The sequence below is a fragment of the Gopherus evgoodei genome, chromosome 7, assembly GCF_007399415.2.
Source record: "Gopherus evgoodei ecotype Sinaloan lineage chromosome 7, rGopEvg1_v1.p, whole genome shotgun sequence".
Classification (NCBI taxonomy): Eukaryota; Metazoa; Chordata; order Testudines; family Testudinidae; genus Gopherus; species Gopherus evgoodei.
This window is the reverse complement of record NC_044328.1, coordinates 20241406-20257303: the sequence shown is the minus strand read 5'-3', so window position 1 is coordinate 20257303 and position 15898 is coordinate 20241406. Positions and strand designations below refer to the sequence as shown.

Genomic DNA, 15898 nt, shown 5'->3' with positions numbered 1-15898 from the left:
CTTTGTATTTCACATCAGATTCCTTTAAGACAGTGGTTCCATTTGAAATTATTTATTTTTGTCCTTTTTGTGAAGTTCAAAAAGTCATTTTGCAGAAGCAGTACAGAATCTTGACATTTGAAGAAAAATGATTGAAAACAAGAGCACAGAACACATCATATAAAATAAGTATTTGAATATTTTTCCATGTAGATACCATACCCTAAACCTGATATCTGCCTCAGACCTTTAACAAGAATGATAATTAGTGCTAAAATCTGACCAATTTTTCTACTTGCCTCAATAAAAAAAATTACAGGTTTAATACTTCTGAGACCTTATTAAAAACGAGTTTGTAGAGACTCTAGAACAGATACAAAATATAGGTGCTATATTTGAAGAAATACAGGCACTTTTAAAAGACAACCTCCATATTTGTTTTTAATCTACGAAAGCACCGGTGCAACATTCCTGTCATTGAAATGTGATTTCAGTCCAGTTGTTGAGCTGGGTTGACTGAAGACACAAGGGGGAATTCATCAGGAGCACGGAAAGCCATTTTACAACAGCATAACAAAGCTCAAAAAGCAGCTGTAAGTCCCCTCCTCAGGACAGCATACTTCCCTGACAGGTACAAAGACAACTCTGCAACGTATCAAAGAGAGTCCCAGTTCAGGAGACGTGAGGGCCAATCCTATGCCCAGGTTATTTTGCAGTGCTAATAGCAGAGCTAATGCAGAGGCACAACTTGGGAAGTCCTGAGAGGTTTGCCCTAACCTGGACTGGGGGGTCAACTCAGTTCCCCGAAGACCCAGGCAAGAAAGCACAACCACTCAGTTGCTACACCAGAGTCTGCACTGGTGCAGCAGTTGTAATCTAACTGAAGGAAATTAAATAATTTGGCCCAATACCACACAGTCCTGTTCTTGGGAGACTAGTGTTTAGGATGGTACGTAATTTGTTACAGCAGCAAAGCTTGTAATGGCATCTTGCCAGAAACTCAATAGCTACAATTAATTTGCCACACAATTTGTTTAGATCTTTATAGATAAACACTAAATAAAATGTGTATTCTCTTGGAAAGTGCTCTGTACTTGTATAACTGCACACAGCACTTTAGACAAACATGTTTTGTGTCTCAGTGTTAATGGAAAGACTGGCACCGATTCTCTGAAATCACTACCCGATGGCTAGTTGTATTTTCAAGATGACCGCACGGATTACAGAAGGCAGATTTGATGCTGTTAGGCACATTGCAATATTCTGATTTTTCCAATCACTTTAAGCAGATCTTTACCAATATGACATACTTCCAGAGAGGCCATACAAGAGTAGCCCTCTTACACAGCCCTTGATATCTGTCCCAAGCAAGCCTTAATAGAAAATTCATTATTTTTCCTCACAAAATTTGGATCTAGACACTGAGGGCTTGCCTTCACCACCTGGTAGCTTCAGTTACTCCTGTCAACATACAAATCTCTTAGCTCAAATTCAGTGGCGCTTTAAACTTCAACTTGCTGGCCCATCACGGGAGTGTAGGTTGAAGCTGGAACACTGCTGATGCTCAGCTAGTAATACAGTGGGGATGCAGCTATAGGCTGCAGTTCACACAGTTAGCACAACTCATCAGTTGCTAAGCCAATCAATCTGTCTAGCTCAAGTGTTTCACAGTGGGATACTCTCGCTCAACGCTAGACTAACTGGAGTGGGTAAACTTGAGCTAACTGTTTGCGTAAGATAGCCCTAAAATAATACACTTCTGGTGAACTTTACCCTCAGTTTCTTTAGTTGTAGCTGGAAGTACGTCTGCAAACAACGTGAAATTTGTTTCTCTTGAAAGTCACCAAGCCACTGATCAAATGAATCTCGAAACTTCTTATTCCTTTCAGCAAAGGGACAACTGTCACCCTAATTTAAGCCTTTGTTGGAAAAGTCACTCCACTAACACAGTCACATTAAAGCTAAAGCTGCAACCACCATAAGGGAGGAATGGCGCAGGTTGAAGCACACGTCTTGTGATGATGATGCTCCAAATTCTAATCCCTACTGTGGATTCCCTTGGTTGGCCTTGGGCAAGTCACAAAAGTGACCTACAAATAACTATTATGCAAAATGGCACTCTGCTTTTTGCTTCTTTATGATGTAAACAAGCAGACTTCTGCATGATCATCAATATCAAGAATGTTAAGTCCTAGTCTTCTGTAGTGATATATCTCTTAGGACTCTCAGACTATGTATATCATGAACTCTAGTATTTTCATGGAGAAGCAATGGTTCTGAATCTTTAACAAAACATCCTTTTTTCAAAAATATTTTGTAGTTGGTGGATTAAAATAGGTAAAAACCCAAAGAATTAAAAGCAGTGATTAACATTCCTCCCTTTTAGTTGCTAAGCTTTCAGTCACTTGGGTCTTGTAGCTTAGTTTTACTGATTCCTCAGCCGCTAACGAGTCTTTTAGTGCAAGCAGATCTGTGTCTAATGTAAAAGCAGCAGACCAAAAATATATAAATATATATATAGAAGGCTGAAAAGCCTGAATTTATAAAGAAGAGAAAAGACACAAACTTTCTCTTTTGCAGAAGACCTTTAATTTCATTGAATTTCCCCATCTAAGAGCCTAACCCCCTCACAGGGAGGTCGTGAGGATTAATGTTGTCAAATGCTTGAACAGGGAAACTACTATGAGTAATAAGAAAACTATAATGCTTAACAATTAGCTTATGGCATTGTCATTTGCAGAACTACCAAGTTCTCTTAATCTGACCAATATATGGGATGGAAGACAGCTATTAGCCACCTTTCAAGATCCCCAATCCAGGGACTGCCAGGGGTCAAACTGCCAGATATAATTTAGAATAGGCTAAATGGCTCTAAGTTACCTCCACTGTAGCAGCCCCATAGGAATCGCTCACCAGACAAAGGTAGCAAGGACGGCTGAAACTTTCTAAGTCTACCCATTCTCACCACACCAAATGGCATATAGCTGGCTTTACACCAGCCAAAGATACCTCTGCCCTAGGGAATCAGCTTCCTCTTCAGACGGCTTTGTGCCCTTCTGTGCCAGTAGAGCAGGTTGAGAATTCTCTCCTGTTTGTTTACGTTGTCAATCTGTACAGTCTGAAACAACTCAATCACGTTAATCATTGCACTGTTTTAGAAGTGTTTTAGGGATAAAATTCCATGATTAGGGTGTTTTTTTTAAAAAACAAACAACACAGACACACACAATTTGGAATAAATATGTAACCCTTGATTTCACCAATGAGGCATGCTGATTCTAAATTTCAGTGTGAACAGTCACAACGTCCTTGTGGTTTTCAGTATTCTTGACCTATGCATTTTGCAATTGTACTCAGCTGGATATTTGAAGTTCCTTCATATATTGCACCTGCAAACAAACCAAAGGAAATAAAACTGAACTGAGCATATTACAGTATTTTAAATCCTTGTTCTAAAGATCCAATTAGAAGCTCTAAGACAATATAGCAAAAATTCATATTAACAACTAAGAGCAGAGCTGATATTCACATAATATTACAAATTTTTTACGTTGACTTCTTGTTGGTAGATAATATCATAGCTGACTTATTTTGGGGCTAAGAAATTTCCCTGACAGCAATTCCCACATTTCAAGTACAATTTTAAAGTATTTCCAGTTGACATCAGCCATTAACCCAGAAGTCAGTCTAAACTGTCAAAACTATCAAAGTGACTTAGTATGGAGACTTAGACCTGTAAGTGGCAAAGTATCTTTTGAAAGTGAGACGTGTATGCCTAAGTCACTTTGACACCTTCTTAACCCAAACTCTCTCCTCCCACTTGCGGTTTCAATTTTATTTTTAAGTACCTTTGATTCCTTTGCACTGAAATTTGGATGAACAGTAATATCCACACTAAAGCAGTACACACACTTTTTTTTTAAAAAAACACAGAATTAAATATGATAGACTGGCTTATATACCTAGATATGTCTGACCCTTATGAGGGTCATATCTCAGTATTTATTTGCTGAAAGGAAAATCTGACAAATTGGGTATCCAGATAATTGAAACACAAATGTGGAAACAATTCCCAAACCCCAAGTCTATATTAGATATTCATAAGCACATGCGAGCTATACAAATTTTGCAGTCTCTGTAGTATTTTTCAATTGGATAATCTTTTGTGATCCAACTCCACCCATCCCCTCAATACATTTACTAGTTGTCAGTGCTGCAAACCTAAGAAAAATTAGATTCACCAATTACCATCCCAGGACACACCTTTGCCAAGAAGTCAGTCAGTGTCGTTTGTTCCATCTAATTTCAGAAAAAGCAAAGAAATTAAAGCAGCAGTGGAGGGAAAGGAAAGAATGGAAATTTTAGCCACCTATCTTGTGCAAACTATTGTCTGAGTGTGTTTGTGCACCAATATAAGGTTCATTGGCCACTTCATCAACCTGATGACATGAAGAGTCAGAACAGTTTATTTGCATAATCTCTTCCCTCCCAGAAAGAGACTTTGGCCTAGTCTACGCTGTACTGAAAGTCAACATATCTTATTTTGACGTACCTCCCATTCTCATGGTACAGGATCGAAAGCCGCGGCTCCCCCTGTTGACTCCGCTGCCATCCACGCTTGCCCGGTGGTGTTTCCGGATCGACAGGAGCGCATTCAGAGATCGATATATCGCGTTTAGATGAGACACAATATATCGATCCCCGATAAATCGATTGCTACCCCGCCGATCCGGGCGGGTAGTCTGGACATACCCCTAAATATGCTATATTGGCAAGTGAAAAGGAAGGTGATTCTATGCCAGAGACATTTTGTGGATCTTACATGCTGGACTATCATTACGACTGGGAGAGGCATTCTTGACCAGAGATTAATTCCCCCCTACATTACCACAGCAGTAAATCCTGAGCATTTCCTTGTGGTGATTGCTAGTATTTGAAATTTTATTGAGTGAATAAATAATACTACACTCCATTCTTTAATTCTGCTGTTGAGATTTTTTTTGTATTTATTTAAGGGGGTAGTACTGTTTATCCCTGAGTTGTCCTACTTTCATCCCATCTGAAAACTGCATGTTGGAAACAAGAGAAAACTATGCCAATTTACAAAACACTCAAGTTATTAAAAAGCAGATTTAGCAAAAATATGGCTTTAAAACTAAAGCAAGTGAACTAAGCATACCAATAAAGCACATTTTGGTACCTCTGCGCTAATACTTGGCCATGCTTGCCTCTTTTTCTGAATGGCCTTCCTGCTTCTACGAGTCGGGCTGCATTCTAGGTCAGCAACCTTGCCAGCTTCCAGCTGGGTGGCCACTTGAGCTATCTGATGTTGCATTTCCCTATAATAGCAGGCCTGACGTTAGACAGAGTTTACAACACATCTAATATTCTTAAAGCATTATCCACGTGCCTAACTTCAATATGCAGCAAATGGTATTGCTTTTCAAAGATTTAAACCCTACATTCTGAATAAAATAGATTACACATGGATTAGTAAAATGTCGTCCCTTCCCACTCCTTTTGGCACTTTCAGAAGTGGTGAGACTATCTGGCCAGCAGGAGAAAGTAAAAGGTCTGGGCCCTTGAAAAATTGCACCTGCCTTTTTTCTTCCCTTCCTCCTGGATGCTCAGCTTCAGTGGCTGAGGACGGAGAGCTCCTTGGCTGATGGCTGGACAGAAGGTTGCACTATAAGGCTATTGGCTCCTGGATACTCAAGATGGACTGATAAGCTTTTGTTCCCCGCCCAACCTCATTCTGCATCCTGATCAAAACTTCCCTTCCTCACAATCGGAGAAAGAACTGGATTTGGGGTCTTGCTGTGGGCATCCACACTAACGACTTTTGGGGCTGGAAATGAAGACTTCTCTCACTGCCTGATTGATCTGAGCATTCGCTCCTGCCACCGCCTCTCCCTGCCCCACCCCCAGCCAACCTTCCTCACAGCAACACCGGGACCCAATGAGCACATTAAATTGTAAAATTTGTTACAACTTGGTAAGCTGAAGTCTAAATATTAAGTTGAAGTGAACTCAAGTGCCTAGTATTAAATAGGATATTGATACAATAAGCATCACAGAAACTTGGTGGACCAATGATAACCAATGGGACACAGTAATATCAGGATACAACTGAAGAGGAAGAAGAGTAGCTCGTGCTGGTGGGAGAGCGGCACTATATATGCAAGAAAGCATAAAGTCAAATATAAGCAAACGTACTATAGAATCTCTATAGATGGAATTCCATGAATAATAAGAGTATAGCAGTAGGAATATACTACAGACCACCTGATCCAGCTACTGATGGTGACTGTGAAATGCTCAGGGAGATTACAGAGACTACAAAAATAGAAACCCAATAACAATGGAAGATTTCAACTATTGCCCTATTGACAGGGGTACATATTGCCTCAGGACAGCATGCAAAGATAAAATTTCTAGGCACCATTAATGACTACGTGTTGGAGAAGCTAGTCTTGATTAGTCCTAAGTAGAGCAAAGGATCTGGTCCCAAGAGGTGATATGGCTGAACCATTCATGCATCTGACGAAAGTGGGTATTCACCCATGAAAGCTCATGCTCCCAAAACGTCTGTTAGTCTATAAGTGCCACAGGACTCAATGCTGCTTTTTACAGATCCAGGACTAACACGGTTACCCCTCTGATACTTGACATTCGTAATAGTGACTCTAATTCATTCCCCACCTTAAGGGGATGACTTCTTCTAATGTACTTCCAATTCTAGAATAGCAGTGAATCATGCCTCTGCTGAATGAGTACTTGCACTAGACACTTAAGAACATAAGAATGACCACACTGGGTCAGACCAATGGTCCATTTAGTCCAGTATCCTGTCAGGTTTTAACTAACATATAAAATAGATGCACAGACAGATATACCATTAGATCTGCAGATCGTGTATGCCAAATTAAGGCTTATCTGAATCTCTTTTCAATTTGCCATTCACAGACATTGAGAAGGGGAGACATTAAACAACACAAGGGCACTATAGTTATTCAATCAAATGACTCATTCTTGACATTTTCTATTATGATTACTACTCTTTTAAGTAGACAGCTTTTAATATATGTACTGATGAATACCTGAAAATCAAATATGCTTTTCCCAAACTGGAGTCTCTCCTTCACATATGAATAGTGTGGTCAAAACATCCCTGGTGCCAATCCCAACATCTGTGAATGAACAGAGAAAACAAAGATTACACTGAGGTAAACAATTTGTACATTTAATGTACCCAACGGAGGTACTAATTACAGTAATCTCTTTTCTGGGCAGATGGTGTGCCTTTTTAATTTTTCGGCATTCCAAGGAGATGAGCTTAGTTTTTCCTCTGTAAAAAGAAATATGCTGTTGTAGTATCAGGAATAATTAAACCAGAGATGACATAAATACAAAATATAATAAAACAATTCTAACCATAACCTTAATCAAGGTTTTACTACTGTTAGAATTCTTGTCCAGTGAGTCATGATAAGAGTTTGCATGAAGAATAAACCTATTCCATAACCATCCGGAGGTACAATGAAGCCCTGTAAATCAAGGCAAGACATAGCAAAAATAATATAGTAAACTTTTCTGTGAAATTCAGAGAGTCGAAGGATGGCCCCCGTATAGGATTCTGTGAAAAGCCCTAATGCTTTAGACAGGGAAAATCACTGTATACCAAACAGTGAATAAATATAAATATATATACTACCTACAGAAAACTTAATTCCAATCAAATTATTTTGCTGTTAGGAAGGTGCCAGATTGACAGCATAAAAAATTAGAGTACTTCATCTACAGAACTGGTACAGAGGAGGTGGCAGTAGCACAAGCTTCCTCACAATGTTCTGGAGCGACCACCTTTAGAGGACAGTTTTAGGAGACCTGATGTCTATTCAACCTTTAGCAGCTCACTGAAGCTACCAAAAGGGCAGCCAATTGTGATGTGGATGCCTGCTTACTAGCAACTGGAATAATAGTAACAATTAACTTCATGTAGGCTGCCCAAGAGCTATCAGACAGCAAAACTCTGAATCATCAACAATCTAGCTAGGTTGGATGAAAATTAGTGACTTAGAAACTGAAAGTATTGCAGTACAAATCTCCTGAGCCTTTGATTCCCTGAACATGCTGTCTCAAATATCTAACATGTTAGATGAACCCATTTAAATGCTTACTCCTACCTAATGATTCAAAACTGAATGTCATAGGATACAGGTACAAGTTTTTCTTTAACACCAGCTTGGACCACAAATTAAATATGAGCCAAGAATGTGATGAAGTTGCAAAAAAAGGCAAAAAAAAAAGAAGCTATTATTATGGGGTGTACTGACAGGCATGTTTTACATAAGATGTGGAAGGTAATTTTTCTGCTCTACTTGGCACTGGTGAGGCTTCAGCTGGATTATTGTGTCCAGTTTGGGCACCACATTTCAAGAAGGATAGGGATAAAGTCCAAAGGAGAGAATAAAAATTATAAAAGATTAGAAAACCTGACCTATGAGCAAAGGTTAAAAAATGGCCATTAGTCTAGAGAGAAAAAAAAAAAAAAAGACAACTGAGGAGGAACCTGAGAAGTCTTCAAATATGTCAACGGCTTTTATAAACATGATGGTGATTAGTTATTCTCCATGTCCACTGAAGCTTAATCTGCAGCAAGGGATATATGTTAGACATTAGGAAAAAAGACAGTTAAGTATTGGAATAAGTTACCAAGAGAGGTTGTGGAATCAGTCATTGGAGATTTTAAGAACTGGTTAGACAACACCTGTCAAGGATGGTCTAGGTATACTTCTGTCATGCTCAGCATGGAGGGAATGGAACTCTTTAGGTTCCTCCAGCCCTACATTTCTGTGATTTCACTGCCTTCTACTAATGCTAACAGGAGTTAAACAAGCATCAAAACAGAATATTGTAATTGGCGAAGGGATATATATATCTAAGGCCAGCTGTATCTGGCTACCACACGGCTGCCACATATCATGGTCCCCATTTACTATTTGGGGGAGAAACTGAAATCTCCTATAAAAACACACTTTAAAAACAGCATTTATGCCTGTCCCAGCTTCTGACCAGACTGGTCTGAGCAAGGATGATCAAGCAAAGAATTTCAGGTCTGGATAGAAGATTAATACTCATGAAGAAAATTTATTGCAAAGAAGATCATGAATAAAAGATCCCACAAGCCCTCATAGCTCTTCTTACAAGAGAGGGAATATTATGGAATCCATTAACAACAGTGAGACAATAGGGTGAAATAATATCTTTCAGTGGACCAACTTCTGTTGGTGGGAGAAACAAGCTTTTGAGCTACACAAAGCTCTGCTTCTGGTATGGGAAAGGTACTCAGAGCATCACAGTTAAATAAAAGGTCGAACAGTTAGTTTAGCATAAGTAGTTAGCACATATTCTAAGGGGACATTCAAGGGTGAAGTGGCCCATTAACATCCCTGTAGTCACAGGACAAAAAGGGGAGTTAGTGAGTTATAGATTGTTGTAATAAGCCATAATTCGGTGTCTTTATTAAGGTCATGATTTTTAAAGTCTTGTGAAGTTATTAATTTACTAATAAGAGTCAGATGCACAATTAAACCAATTATAATCTTAGCTGGTTTAATTCTGTATCCAGCTACAAATATAGAAGTCTCCTTTCTGCTGCTCCTAATAAGAGCAAAGAAAAAGACAGAAAATGAAACAAACAAGCAGGGCTTTGGAGTGGAGCCCAGAGCTGGAGTGCGGAGAAGTTCCGGAGCAATGGAGCGGCAGGTTTTTGCCTGGAGCTGGAGCGGAGCCGGAGCACAGCTCCAAAGCCCTGCAAACAAGAGGCACATACAACAAAAAATAGAGACTGAAAAGGAGACAGACAGAGACATGAACAGATGGTAAGAAAGCAGAATGAACAGTGATGATCCTGAAACGGAATTTCGCAAAAATACAACCCCCACACAAAAAAGACAACCAAACAAAAACACCACTTTTTCCACAGAGAATTATCTGGGCTACTAGAGTATAAAAGTGGGCTACCAGAATTGGGTAGCCAACTATTTGATCAGTTTAACTATGTTACTTTACTTTTATATGGTGCCCCAAAAGTGTGTTATTATACAGATCCTTAGAAGACAGGTCCTTGATTTAAAGCCAAGTGCCTTTCCAGTAATAAAATGGGTGGGGGAGAGTATTTTTAGAACATGAATACAAGGGGGCGGGGAAAGACTGTATACATAGGCCAGAGCTATATAGGACAGATTATAAGGGTTATGTTATTCCAGATTCCATAGATGCTTCCTCCAGAGCCACTGGAACTCAAACAACCATTTATCCTCTACTCCAGAGGTCGGCAACCTTTCAGAAGCAGTGTGCCGAGTCTTCATTTATTCACTCTAATTTAAGGTTTTGCGTGCCGGTAATACATTTTAACGTTTTTTAGACGGTCTCTCTTTGTAAGTCTATATATTATATAACTAAACTAGTGTTGTATTGTAAAATAAACAGAGTTTTCAAAATGTTTAAGAAGCTTCATTTAAAATGAAATTAAAATGCTGATCTTACGCTGCCGGCCCGCTCAGCCCGCTGCTGGTCTGGGGTTCTGTTCACCTAGGCTGTCAGCGGGCTGAGTGGGGCCTGTGGCTGGGACCCCAGCTGGCAAGGGTCCGTCAGCCAGAACCCTAGACCAGCAGTGGGCTGTGCAGGGCTGGCAGCCAGGACCCAGAGGGCTAGGGGCAGAGGGCTGGAGTCAGGGCTGGGTATGTGAGGGGGTGTAGGTGTCAGGGCAGAGGGGGTGCTGGGTATCGGTGGGGGTGCCAGAGTCAGGGCTAGGGTTGCGGGTGGGGGGGGGAATGAAGGAGTCAAGTAGAGGGCTGGGTATGTATGAGGGAGGTACAGGGCTCAGGGCAGAGGGCGTGGTGTGTGTGTGTGGGGGGGGCGGGAGGAGTTGGGGCTGGGTGACTGTCTCCCTAAAAACCCTCAACCCCGCTGCTCCTTGTCCCCTGACTACCCCCTCCTGGGACTCCTGCCCCCAACTGCCCCCCAGGACCCCACCACCTATCTAAGCCTCCCTGTTCCTTGTCCCCAGACTGGACTCTACCTCCTACCTGTCCCCCTGACTGCCCCAACCCTCATCCACACCCCCATCCCCAACCAGATCCCCGGGACTCCCATGACTATCCAACCACTCCCTGTCTCCTGACAGGACCCCCAGAACTCCCGACCCATCCAACCTCCCCCCACTCCCTGCCTGCCCCAACCCCTTTCCACACCCCTGCCTCCTGACAGGACCCTCAGAACTCCCAACTCATCCAACCTCCCCCCACTCCCTGCCTGCCCCAACCCCTTTCCACACCCCTGCCTCCTGACAGGACCCTCAGAACTCCCAACTCATCCAACCCCCCCAGCTCCTTGTCCCCTGACCAGCCCCTTCAGAGACCCCCCCCACCCTAACTTCCCCCCCCCAGGACCCTCCTTGCTCCCGGTCCCCTGACTGCCCTGACCCTATTCACCCCCTGCCCCCTCACAAACCCCGGGACTCCCATGCCCTAACCACCCCCCCGGGATCCCACTCCCCCATCCAACCCACCCTGCTCCCTGTCCCCTAACTGCCCCCACCCCTGGGCACCTTACCATGAGGCTCCACACAGTGCTAGATATGCTGCTCCGTGGGAGCACACAGCCCTGCCCCTCCGGTTGAGTGGGAGCATGTCTGCCTCCCCGCGGGAGCGTGCAGCCCCAACCCCCAGAGCGCTGCATGTGGCGGCAGGGCTCCAGGGGAAGGGATAAGGTGGGGGAGGGGCCGGCAGCTTGCTGCGCTCGGCCCCGCGTTCCGGCTAGGGAGCGCGGACCCCGCGGATTGCCGTGCCGGGAGAGTGGGGCCATTTGCTCACCCCATGCGCACGGCTATGCTTCTGCTCCCTGCCCCCGCGGGGGAAGTGGAGGGCAGAGGACAGTGCGCAGGGCTGGGCAGGATTTTTAGTGGCATGCTGGAGTCCCAGCAGGCTCCAGCGTGCCATTAAAAATTGGCTCGTGTGCCATCTTTGGCATGCTTGCCATAGGTTGCCAACCCCTGCTCTACTCACTCTTAAAATTCTGGAGGAACGCAGTACAAAATAAAATAAAAATAGAGAAAGAGTAGAAGAAAATATAGTTGTTGTATATTTTTAATTAGCTTCAGTACATGCTACTAGATTCCACTGCACTGTTGTATATCTGAAGACAAACAAATTATCACATGTAACATCACATATAACTATTTCACATTAAAATTATTTGAAACTGTTTTTATAGCAACAACCAGTATTATAAGACATTCATTACCTTCTAAACTATTACTGCTGCAAAATTAAACTCAATTCTACAGGGTTTTTAGAATTGCTGTTCTTTATTCAGCACATTTTCTTCATTTGAAGGTGCCAAAAACCAAGTATTAGCTTAGAAATAACAAATACCTATCATAACTTTTAATTAGGTTACAACAGTAACTTGCAGTAATTAGATTAAGACCTTGACAGTATACTGTACTGCCAGAAGAGCCTATGTTATTTATATCTATGAGAACAATAGGAGCCAGTGCTCTAGATTTTTTTAAGGACATACCTGATAAAGTTTTATCACAGATAATCTTTAAAAATGACGGAAAAGCCAACCCTATTTAGTATCATGCTACATTACCATGTGGAAAGCATGCATTTAGGCATGACCTATTACTCCTGGTCTGTCTGCCAGCAGTTGGAAAAGGAATAAGGAAGAATGACAGCCTCTAAAATGATAGCGACAGACGCATCACCTCTACTTGCATAATAAAAATAATGTTTTTGCATTAATTAGATTTCCCTTTAAAAACATAGGTTGAATGATAAAAAACAGCCACAAAACCAAATCAACTTTTATAGGGCTGGACTCTGTTCCCAATTAAATCAATTAGAATTTCAGGATCTGAACCAAGGCTCATAACAAAACAACACATACTTTAAATAATCCAGAAATTCTATTGACATTTTGGTCTAAATGCCCTAACGTACATTTTTTAAGTACATCACAACAAACTTAGCAGACTTCCATTAGAACATACTAATTTTTTCCGGGGCCTTTTTCATGATTAAGATAAAAAGCTAATATCAAATGTCATTTGCTAAGTATGCAATCAATATTGTAAGCACTAAATATTACTCTTTATTCTTACACTATTAATATGATATGCAGTATTTTTCAAATAGCTGAATTTGATTTTTGAAAAATTAATGCACATGATGGTAGATATGCACTGTTGTTGTAGCCATGTTGGTCCCAGGATATTAGAGAGACAAGGTGGGTGAGGTAATATCTTTTATTGGACCAACTTCTGTTGGTGAGAGAGAGTTAGGTCAATGCCAGGCAGCTGATGTCAATCTAACTATGCAAGTGTTCCCACTAAAAGTTTGCTCCCACCAATGTAATTGCCCTGCTGTGCCAGCTTAATAACTTCACTTCCATGAGAGGCATAGAGTTAATGTTAATGTAGTTAGGTCAACACAGTGTCAGTGTAGATGCTACATTGCTTAGAGTGATTGCTACTGGCTTTCAGAAGCTGTTCCATGATGTACCCACTGACACAAGCTTTCCTGGTGAGAACGCTCACTGTCGACACAAGGAGCATAGTGTGGACACACCAAAGTGATTTAATTACTGCGGCAGCTGTATGCCGATATAACTTAGATCAACATAATTCTGTAGTGTACACATGCCCAGAGAGACAAGTTTTTGAGCTACACAGAACTCTTCTGGTCTGGGAATGGAACTCAATGTCATAGCTAAATACAATATGGAACAGACAGTTAAATAGTTAGCACATATTCTAATAGGTTATTCAAGGTAACGCGGCCAATTAATGCCCTTGTAGTCATAGGACAAAAAGGAGGGGCAGTGGGTTACGGATTGTTGTAATAAGCGATAAATCCAGTGTCTTCATTAAGACTGCAATTTTTAGTGTCTAGCAAAGTTATTAATTTAAGTTCTTAGGCTTGTCTTTTGAATGTGTTGTGCAGGTTTCCTTTAAGGATAAGGACTGAACAGCCAGTTATAGAGTGATTGTTTTGTGAAAAGTTTTTGCCCACAGATGATATGGCGTTTTTGCCTCTTATTTTCCTGTGTGAGTTCATTCGAGAGCATAGTGATTGTCTGGTTTCAAAGCTGATATTGGGTCATTGAGTGCACTGAATGACGTACACCGCATGTTGGGATAGGCATGTATAGGACCAATGGATCTAGAAAGGTACATTAATCATTATAGCAGTGGAGATATGTCTGCAGGTTTTGCATCTGTTGTTCTGGCAGGGTCTGATGCTGCTTTGATTTGGTGTGTCCTGATCTGTGAGGAGCGTGTCTCTGATGATGCACATGAAGAGGTTGTCGGGAGGTGGGGTGGGGGTGGTGTTGTTTGAAGGTTGGAAGAAGGGACTCAGGAAAGATATCTTTCAGGATGAAATGGTACGTTAGAATATAGAATCACAGGACTGGAAGGAACCTCGAGAGGTCATCTCATGGCAGGACCAAGTATTATTTAGACCATTCCTCACAGATGTTTGTCTAATCTGCTCTTAAAAATCTCCAGTGATGGAGATTCCACAACCTCCCTGGGCAACTTATTCCAGTGCTTAACCACCTGACAGTTAGGAAGTTTTTCCTAACGTCCAACCTAAAGCTCCCTTGCTGAAATGTCCTATCCTCAGAGGTTAAGAACAACAATTCTCTTCCCTCCTCCTTGTAACAACCTTTTATGTACTTGAAAACTGCTTGATATCCTGTCAAAGAAAGCTATCAGGTTGGTTTGACAGGATTTGTTCTTGACAAATCCATGCTGTTACTTATCTTATTATTTTCTAGATGTTTAAAAATTGAGTGCATAATTATTTGCTCCATTATCTTTCCGGGTACAGAAGTTAAGGTGACTGGTCTGTAATTCCCCAGGTTGTCCTTATTCACCTTTTTACAGCTGGAAAAATATAGTGCCATTTTCCAGTCTTCTGGAATCTCTCTCGTTTTCCATGACTTTTCAAAGAAAATTGCTAATGGCTCAGATATCTCCTCAATCAGCTCCTTGAGTATTCTAGGATGCACTTCATCAGGCCCTAGTGACTTGAAGACATCTAATTTGTCTAAGTAACTTGTTCTTTTCCTATTTAGTCTCTGATCCTACCTCATATTCACTGACATTCACTATGTTAGATGTTCAATCACCACCAACCTTCTTGATGAAAACCAAAACAAAGAAGTCATGAAACACCTCTGCCATTACCACATTTTCTGTTATTATTTCCTCCCGCCCCCCACACCGAGTAACGGGCTGACTCTGTTCTTGGTCTTCCTCTTGCTTCTAATGTATTTGTAGAATATTCTCTTGTTACCCTTTATGTCTCTAGCTAGTTTGATCTCTTTTTGTGCCTTGGCCTTTCTAATTTTGTCCCTACATACTTGTTTATATTCATCCTTTGCAATTCGGCCTAATTTCCACTTTTTGTAGGACTTTTTAAGCCAGGGTGGTCTCTTGCCATACTTCCTATCTTTCCTATGCAGTGGGATAGTTCGCTCTTGTACCTCTTTGAAAAACTGCCACCCGTCTTCAGTTGTTTTTCCCCTTAGACTTACTTCCCATGGGATCTTACCTACCAATTCCCTGAGTTAGCTAAAGTCTGCCTCTTGAAATCTATTGTTTTTATTTTGCTGTTCTCCCTCCTACCATCCCTTAGAATCACGAACTCCATCATTTCATGATCACTTTCACCCAAGCTGCCTTCCTCTTTCAAATTTTCAACCAGTTCCTCCCTATTTGTCAAAATCATATCTAGAGCAGTCCTTCGTCCAGGAACAGCATCCCGTGGTCAAGGAAGCTGAGGCCCTCCTGATGACACCATCTTTGCAGCCAGGTGTTCACCACTAGGATGCATCTGTC

At 41.5% G+C, this 15898-nt stretch overlaps 1 protein-coding gene across 1 annotated transcript in view; it reads right to left on the bottom strand.

The window, feature by feature from the left end:
- Positions 1 to 299: 299 nt before the first annotated feature.
- Positions 300 to 15898, bottom strand: part of ACADSB (acyl-CoA dehydrogenase short/branched chain) — a 34274-nt gene continuing 18675 nt past the window's right edge. Inside the window, 6 exon segments of the mRNA XM_030569079.1 lie at positions 300 to 3368; positions 4101 to 4148; positions 4151 to 4200; positions 5180 to 5271; positions 5273 to 5332; positions 7080 to 7169. Of these exon segments, the coding sequence (XP_030424939.1) occupies positions 3298 to 3368; positions 4101 to 4148; positions 4151 to 4200; positions 5180 to 5271; positions 5273 to 5332; positions 7080 to 7169 (411 nt within the window). The 3' untranslated portion in view covers positions 300 to 3297.